General features: G+C 39.4%; 2 protein-coding genes across 2 annotated transcripts; both read left to right on the forward strand.

Annotated features, from left to right (window-relative positions):
• The first annotated feature begins 405 nt into the window (after nt 1-405).
• LOC147317885 (nuclear factor 7, ovary-like) lies at nt 406-3,069 on the forward strand. The gene has a single exon (XM_086315272.1). It carries the CDS (start codon nt 577-579, stop codon nt 2,026-2,028), a length of 1,452 nt encoding a protein of 483 aa, XP_086171398.1. The 5' UTR covers nt 406-576; the 3' UTR covers nt 2,029-3,069.
• Nucleotides 3,070-6,067: 2,998 nt separating this feature from the next.
• Nucleotides 6,068-8,710, forward strand: LOC147317886 (nuclear factor 7, ovary-like). Its single transcript, XM_086315273.1, has one exon. The coding sequence runs from the start codon at nt 6,218-6,220 to the stop codon at nt 7,667-7,669; it is 1,452 nt and encodes a 483-aa protein (XP_086171399.1). The 5' UTR covers nt 6,068-6,217; the 3' UTR covers nt 7,670-8,710.
• Nucleotides 8,711-9,013: the final 303 nt, after the last annotated feature.

The following is a 9,013-nucleotide window of genomic DNA, read 5'->3' on the forward strand; positions in this document are numbered from 1 at the left end:
TCCTAGTGAAGAGTGATGCAGTGGTGAGTCCTGTCACCTCACAACAACATGTTCCTGGGTTTATTCAGGGTGGGGGTTTTCTCTGCAGCTTAGATGTTGTTCCTCTGTCTCTGTGGGTTCAGTCCGAGTAATCTGGCTTCCTCCCACAGTTCAAACACATGCAGGTTAGGTTAACTGATGATCCAAAATTGTCTGTCTGTCTCTACTTTTTTAACCCTGCCACAGATTGTTGACCTGCTCAGTGTCTAACCTGCCTTTAAAACAGCAGCACAACTGAACAGTATTTCTGCACAAGTTCACAGACACAGACAGGTATGAGCATGTCTGATGCAGTATTTCTTTAACACTCTGAAAAACTGCGCCATCTAGTGGTGACAGAGTGAAATGGCGGGGTCATTGATATCAGCTCCACCCATAAGAGAGTAAATGAAACCTAAAGACTCACTTTCACGATCACCCGGGAACGCATTACAGTAAAGGCTGGGATCTGTACTGACGAATACAATTTTGTTCAAAAGTCAGAGTGACTGTATTTCGGTGAGTCTTGTCCTTTAAGTAATCTGTAAATTATCAGGGATGGCTGAGAAATTGCTTTTAGAAGGTTACTTGAGCTGCCACGTGTGTTCAGAGACTTTCAGAGATCCTGTGTCTCTGAGCTGCGGCCACAGCTTCTGTTCAAGCTGCCTGCAGAAATTCTGGGAACAAACTAAAAACAAAAACTGTCCCATTTGTAAAAGAAAATCTTCAAAGGATGAAGCATCTATAAACGTTGCTCTCAAAGAACTTGCTGACTCCTTTGCTAAGAAACACAGTGAGAGCTCACCTGAGACAGAAAACGAGAAGGAGGAAGAGAAGGAGGAGGTGGTGTGTGATAAACATCCAGACGTCCCTTACTGGTACTGTGAGGATGAAGACAGAGCTGTGTGTCCTGTGTGTGACTTTTCTCTCCACCAGAGTCACAAAGTGGTTCCTGTAGAAGAAGCAGTCAGTGACCTGAAGGAGCAGCTGAAATCTGACTTAAAGTCTCTGCAGGACAAGAGGAACAAATACAAACAAGTGAAGAAAACATACAATAAAGTGATTCAACACTCCAAGAAGCAGCTGTTGTCCACAGAGAGGCAGATCAGAGCAGAGTTCAACAAGCTCCAGCAGTTCCTGAAAGAGGAAGAGGAGTCCAGACTGGCAGCTCTGAGGGAGGAAGAGGAGCAGAAGGGGAGGACTATCAGCAGAGAGATGAAGATGATTGAGGAGCAGATCTCCTCTCTGTCAGACAGCATCTCTGCTGTTGAAGAAGAGCTGCAGAAACACAGCGTGCCATTCCTCAGCAGTTATAAAGACACTCAGAGCAGAGCCAGAGCCCAGAGCTCAGTGTCAGATCCACAGCTGGTCTCAGGAGCACTGATAGATGTGGCCAAACACCTGGGCAACCTGTCCTTCAGAGTGTGGGAGAAGATGAAGGAGAAGGTCCACTTCAGTCCTGTCATTCTGGACCCAAACACTGCAAACCCCTATCTCTATCTGTCTGATGATCTGACCAGTGTGAGGCGTGGAGACACAAAGCAGCAGCTTCCTGATAATCCAGAGAGAAACACTAAGTATCCCACTGTTTTTGGCTCTGAGGGTTTCAGCTCAGGGAAACACAGCTGGGAGGTGGAGGTGGGAGACCATCCTGGCTGGACTGTGGGTTTAGTTAAAGAGTCAGTTGACAGGAAGGGAGAGTGTTTTTCTTCAACAGAATATGGAATCTGGTGTTTATTGCATAACAGTGGAAAATATATCAATGTTGTTGATCGGACTGTGAGAGTGAAGAAGAGTCTCCAGAGGATCAGAGTCCAGCTGGACTATGACAGGGGGGAGGTGTCCTTCTATGACCCTGAAGACATGACTCACATCTGCACTCACAGACACACTTTCACTGAGAAACTCTTCCCATTTTTCAGTATTGGAAAGGCAGGAGACGCCAAAACCTCTGATATCAAAATCTGTCAGACTGAGATTTCTCTGAAAACTGCAACGACGTCTCTGTGAACTTTTTTTCTCTTGTCTCATCCTTTTAGTTACAGCTTGTTTTGTGGTTGTTTGTTTTTCAATTTAGGCAACTCCTGTTTTTATTTTTTAGGTAAGAAATTGCAGAAAGAAAGATTTGTATCTGAAGCATTTTATACAATGTGATAAAAATCATTTTCAAAACACAGTAAAATTAAAGGATAAAAGTAATTTTTGCTTTGTTTTCTTGCAAATTCAGTTTGAAGGTCCTTAAAACTTTATATTTATTTGTTCTTTTTTTGGTTGATTTTTTCCTTTTTTGACAAATATATAGCAGTTTCAAGTCATTGGGTGTTCATGAAACAGTTTTTACACATTTAAACAGTGCGAAGTTGAACAAACTTCCATGTGTCAGACATTGATGAACAAGCACTGATAAATGTCACTTTCCTTTCCTTCATCAGTTATTTAGATCCATATCAGCTAATAACAGCATCGTGACAATTTGTGTTTTAATGGTTTCAAAATGATAAATAGACTTGACTTAAATAATCCTAATGTCATCTTTTAAAACTTAACTGTCAGTGATTCATTTAAGTGATTTGCTTCATTTAAATGTGTTTCTTATAGCATGTTCTCCATTATGTTGCAAAATAAACCAAACTGTGTAGGTTGTCATAATAATTCAGCCATGTTTTTCTTTAAAATGTGTCATTGCAGAATAATGTTGATTGTCTGACATTTATTCAGTTGTATTCATACAAACTAAAGTTCATTATTGTTCCTAAGTTCTGTGTAAATTGCTTTGTCAGATACAGACACTGTTTTCTTTGCTACTGACTGACCCAAAGCATTTATTTCATAATTGTTGAACATTTGTACAGTTGGAGCTGCTGTTTGTTCCAGTGTGTTTCTGTGAACTCTCACTTCATATTCCAGATCACATCAGCACATTCAGCATTTGGTCTTGTTAACTGTGGATTTCCTGTTTTACACCTGCAGAGCAGATATGATGAAAATGTCGGAAACATGAGTTCACTGATTTCCTGGATTATTTTCTGTCAATAAAAATATCAAAGTCTGGCTGCGTTTTGATTTGTGTTTAAACATAGAAGAAAATTTGATCTCTTAATTTTTATTGTTTAATTCTTACTGTATTCAAACTGTCCTTTTATTGGTAACACATTAACACGTCTTGTTGAAGTTAGAGAAACACGTGCATCACCTAAGAGAATAAAGCAATAATCTGAAGAATCAGAGAATTTAAGGATTAATATTATTATACAGAAGAAATCTAAAGTAGCAATAAGAGACAAAAGGAAAAGTAAGAGGAGGAAACTTCATGTAGTTTGTGTGTAGGGCTGCACAAAAAACCTGTGTTTATTATTTAATCGTTGATAATTCAAACAGAATGATGATTTATTAGAGGCATCAGTGCCATTTTAGTCCCCACTGTGCAGCCCTGATGTTGTTGGTCAGACTGTGACAGTGAAGAAGAGTCTCCAGAGGATCAGAGTCCAGCTGGACTATGACAGGGGGGAGGTGTCCTTCTATGACCCTGAAGACATGACTCACATCTGCACTCACAGAGACACTTTCACTGAGATTTGTGTAATATTGGAAAAGCAGGAGATGCCAAAACAACTGATAATAACCTGTTTTAGACTTTTAGAACTTTTCATTGTAGTTCAGTGAGATCTCAGTGAATTTCTTTCCTTTGGTTCATTTTACATTTTTGTGTAAATTATTGTGAATGTATTTGTTTCATCTTTCAATCTTTAATCAATCCCATCAATTTCTTTCTATGTGAGAAAACACTAAAATATCTCTTGGAGTAACTGAAATGTACAACATGAACTGCTGATGACTGAAACACAGAACAGTCATGTGTTCATTTCTTGTCATTTAAGGTCAAGAGCCGTCACTACAGGCCTGCAGGCAGAAATCTGAGAAGCCTGATCTGAAACTTTTCTGTTAGTCACTGTGATTTGGAGCGACTAAAAGTGATCAAAAACCATTTAAATAACAATTTGACTAGTTCATCTTTTGGTTGTTTCAGTGGCTGAAACACTAAAAATAACGTTTTTTTTCTCCTTTTTTGGACACCTGCTGTATTTGAAAGCAATTTGAGTCTTTTTAATTATTATTGTTGCATGGAGGATTTACAAAACTCACTGAAGATGTTATAATGAAAACACTGAACATTTGAAAACCTCATCAGGCAAGTCTTGATACAAATACTGAAGCTGAGAACATTTCCTCTGTATTTGTATTTGATACTAATTAGTCTTATTAACTGTGGAGTTCAAGTTTTTCTCCTGATGAACAAAAATTGTGAAAATATCAGCAAAACAAGTTCATTAATCTCCTGCTTTTTTTTCTGTCAGTTAAATACATCAAAGCCTGTCTGATGTGTCTGTAAACACAGAAGGACGCTGAACTTTCTATTTAAACTGTCATTTTATTGATAACACCTTAACACATTTTCTTGACGTTAGAGAAACACGTGAAGCATGTAAGAGAACAGAGCAATAATCAGAAGAATCAGAGAACTAGAGGATTAATATTATTATACAGAAGAAACCCAACATGACAATAAGAGACAAAGGGAAAGACTATGACAGGGGGGAGGTGTCCTTCTATGACCCTGAAGACATGACTCTGATCTACACTCACAGAGACACTTTCACTGAGAAACTCTTCCCATTTTTTGAGGTTGGAGAAGCAGGAGACACCAAAACCTCTGATATCAAAATGTGTCCGATGAGATTTCTTCAAAAATGAGGTGGAAGTAAACAACCCACGACAGACCCGATGACACACTTATGCTTTTCAGCATCTTTAACCACTTTTATTGCACGGTTGCTGTCACAACAGCTGCAGCTTCCCTGCTGCCAGCCACACATACACAACAACAACATTCACTCTGGACTCAGTTCATTGGTTTATGCCGGAGAGGCGTGATTGTGGATGCCGCTTTGATGTGTCTGCCTCACCTGCAGCGGCACTGCAGATCAGGCCCCGCCACAATGAAAAAAAGAGACATAACAAAAGTAGAAAGAGCCAACTGCAGAGAAATGATGCACTAAGGTTGGAAACAGAGGCAGTGGGGGAAAGAGTGAAAGACACCCTAAGAAGAGAAGCTGACTCCGTGTTGTCACTGGCTGGAGAAAGAAGATGGCAGATGTTTACAGTGTCTCCAGCTCATCTCAGTGATGCCTCATCTGACTTGTTGGTATCTAAATTGGCTACAAGGATTAGACATGTAAAGAGAAACTGCAGTTTCATGGTGGTGTCACAAGTGAAAGGACTGGTTCATCTTCCCAGATATCCAGGTGATGAAGGCAGTTACGTCATCACGGGACCTTCTATTCTATATTGTATAGATAAATGTCTTTGACAGAAAATTTAAACATAATATTTTCATGTTACCTGAAGGTTGTACTGGACAGTAAGTCCAGTTTAAAGATATTACTTTGAATTGAATTGAATACTTTGAAGTGATGCATCTTTCCCAAATAATAAATTATTGGTCTTTAAACCTTTATTTGGATAAAATGCTGGTTTGGCAAAAAAATAAAAAATAATAATAATGTCACAGCACTCTTTAGAGTTTACCTACCACTGCATGTTGTTTAGAACATTTTCAGATTAATCCTAGTGAAGAGTGATGCAGTGGTGAGTCCTGTCACCTCACAACAACATGTTCCTGGGTTTATTCAGGGTGGGGGTTTTCTCTGCAGCTTAGATGTTGTTCCTCTGTCTCTGTGGGTTCAGTCCGAGTAATCTGGCTTCCTCCCACAGTTCAAACACATGCAGGTTAGGTTAACTGATGATCCAAAATTGTCTGTCTGTCTCTACTTTTTTAACCCTGCCACAGATTGTTGACCTGCTCAGTGTCTAACCTGCCTTTAAAACAGCAGCACAACTGAACAGTATTTCTGCACAAGTTCACAGACACAGACAGGTATGAGCATGTCTGATGCAGTATTTCTTTAACACTCTGAAAAACTGCGCCATCTAGTGGTGACATAGTGAAATGGCGGGGTCATTGATATCAGCTCCACCCATAAGAGAGTAAATGAAACCTAAAGACTCACTTTCACGATCACCCGGGAACGCATTACAGTAAAGGCTGGGATCTGTACTGACGAATACAATTTTGTTCAAAAGTCAGAGTGACTGTATTTCGGTGAGTCTTGTCCTTTAAGTAATCTGTAAATTATCAGGGATGGCTGAGAAATTGCTTTTAGAAGGTTACTTGAGCTGCCACGTGTGTTCAGAGACTTTCAGAGATCCTGTGTCTCTGAGCTGCGGCCACAGCTTCTGTTCAAGCTGCCTGCAGAAATTCTGGGAACAAACTAAAAACAAAAACTGTCCCATTTGTAAAAGAAAATCTTCAAAGGATGAAGCATCTATAAACGTTGCTCTCAAAGAACTTGCTGACTCCTTTGCTAAGAAACACAGTGAGAGCTCACCTGAGACAGAAAACGAGAAGGAGGAAGAGAAGGAGGAGGTGGTGTGTGATAAACATCCAGACGTCCCTTACTGGTACTGTGAGGATGAAGACAGAGCTGTGTGTCCTGTGTGTGACTTTTCTCTCCACCAGAGTCACAAAGTGGTTCCTGTAGAAGAAGCAGTCAGTGACCTGAAGGAGCAGCTGAAATCTGACTTAAAGTCTCTGCAGGACAAGAGGAACAAATACAAACAAGTGAAGAAAACATACAATAAAGTGATTCAACACTCCAAGAAGCAGCTGTTGTCCACAGAGAGGCAGATCAGAGCAGAGTTCAACAAGCTCCAGCAGTTCCTGAAAGAGGAAGAGGAGTCCAGACTGGCAGCTCTGAGGGAGGAAGAGGAGCAGAAGGGGAGGACTATCAGCAGAGAGATGAAGATGATTGAGGAGCAGATCTCCTCTCTGTCAGACAGCATCTCTGCTGTTGAAGAAGAGCTGCAGAAACACAGCGTGCCATTCCTCAGCAGTTATAAAGACACTCAGAGCAGAGCCAGAGCCCAGAGCTCAGTGTCAGATCCACAGCTGGTCTCAGGAGCACTGATAGATGTGGCCAAACACCTGGGCAACCTGTCCTTCAGAGTGTGGGAGAAGATGAAGGAGAAGGTCCACTTCAGTCCTGTCATTCTGGACCCAAACACTGCAAACCCCTATCTCTATCTGTCTGATGATCTGACCAGTGTGAGGCGTGGAGACACAAAGCAGCAGCTTCCTGATAATCCAGAGAGAAACACTAAGTATCCCACTGTTTTTGGCTCTGAGGGTTTCAGCTCAGGGAAACACAGCTGGGAGGTGGAGGTGGGAGACCATCCTGGCTGGACTGTGGGTTTAGTTAAAGAGTCAGTTGACAGGAAGGGAGAGTGTTTTTCTTCAACAGAATATGGAATCTGGTGTTTATTGCATAACAGTGGAAAATATATCAATGTTGTTGATCGGACTGTGAGAGTGAAGAAGAGTCTCCAGAGGATCAGAGTCCAGCTGGACTATGACAGGGGGGAGGTGTCCTTCTATGACCCTGAAGACATGACTCACATCTGCACTCACAGACACACTTTCACTGAGAAACTCTTCCCATTTTTCAGTATTGGAAAGGCAGGAGACGCCAAAACCTCTGATATCAAAATCTGTCAGACTGAGATTTCTCTGAAAACTGCAACGACGTCTCTGTGAACTTTTTTTCTCTTGTCTCATCCTTTTAGTTACAGCTTGTTTTGTGGTTGTTTGTTTTTCAATTTAGGCAACTCCTGTTTTTATTTTTTAGGTAAGAAATTGCAGAAAGAAAGATTTGTATCTGAAGCATTTTATACAATGTGATAAAAATCATTTTCAAAACACAGTAAAATTAAAGGATAAAAGTAATTTTTGCTTTGTTTTCTTGCAAATTCAGTTTGAAGGTCCTTAAAACTTTATATTTATTTGTTCTTTTTTTGGTTGATTTTTTCCTTTTTTGACAAATATATAGCAGTTTCAAGTCATTGGGTGTTCATGAAACAGTTTTTACACATTTAAACAGTGCGAAGTTGAACAAACTTCCATGTGTCAGACATTGATGAACAAGCACTGATAAATGTCACTTTCCTTTCCTTCATCAGTTATTTAGATCCATATCAGCTAATAACAGCATCGTGACAATTTGTGTTTTAATGGTTTCAAAATGATAAATAGACTTGACTTAAATAATCCTAATGTCATCTTTTAAAACTTAACTGTCAGTGATTCATTTAAGTGATTTGCTTCATTTAAATGTGTTTCTTATAGCATGTTCTCCATTATGTTGCAAAATAAACCAAACTGTGTAGGTTGTCATAATAATTCAGCCATGTTTTTCTTTAAAATGTGTCATTGCAGAATAATGTTGATTGTCTGACATTTATTCAGTTGTATTCATACAAACTAAAGTTCATTATTGTTCCTAAGTTCTGTGTAAATTGCTTTGTCAGATACAGACACTGTTTTCTTTGCTACTGACTGACCCAAAGCATTTATTTCATAATTGTTGAACATTTGTACAGTTGGAGCTGCTGTTTGTTCCAGTGTGTTTCTGTGAACTCTCACTTCATATTCCAGATCACATCAGCACATTCAGCATTTGGTCTTGTTAACTGTGGATTTCCTGTTTTACACCTGCAGAGCAGATATGATGAAAATGTCGGAAACATGAGTTCACTGATTTCCTGGATTATTTTCTGTCAATAAAAATATCAAAGTCTGGCTGCGTTTTGATTTGTGTTTAAACATAGAAGAAAATTTGATCTCTTAATTTTTATTGTTTAATTCTTACTGTATTCAAACTGTCCTTTTATTGGTAACACATTAACACGTCTTGTTGAAGTTAGAGAAACACGTGCATCACCTAAGAGAATAAAGCAATAATCTGAAGAATCAGAGAATTTAAGGATTAATATTATTATACAGAAGAAATCTAAAGTAGCAATAAGAGACAAAAGGAAAAGTAAGAGGAGGAAACTTCATGTAGTTTGTGTGTAGGGCTGCACAAAAAACCTGTGTTTATTA

This window comes from Aulonocara sp. 'chitande type north' Nkhata Bay, linkage group LG12, assembly GCF_057382095.1.
Source record: "Aulonocara sp. 'chitande type north' Nkhata Bay isolate Kocher_YH1m ecotype deep benthic linkage group LG12, A_spYH_male_GT1.1, whole genome shotgun sequence".
Taxonomy (NCBI): Eukaryota; Metazoa; Chordata; class Actinopteri; order Cichliformes; family Cichlidae; genus Aulonocara; species Aulonocara sp. 'chitande type north' Nkhata Bay.

Coding starts and splice junctions, on each gene's coding strand:
- LOC147317885 (XM_086315272.1), top strand. CDS start 577: ATGGCTGAGAAATTGCTTTTAGAAGGTTACTTGAGCTGCCACGTGTGT.
- LOC147317886 (XM_086315273.1), top strand. CDS start 6,218: ATGGCTGAGAAATTGCTTTTAGAAGGTTACTTGAGCTGCCACGTGTGT.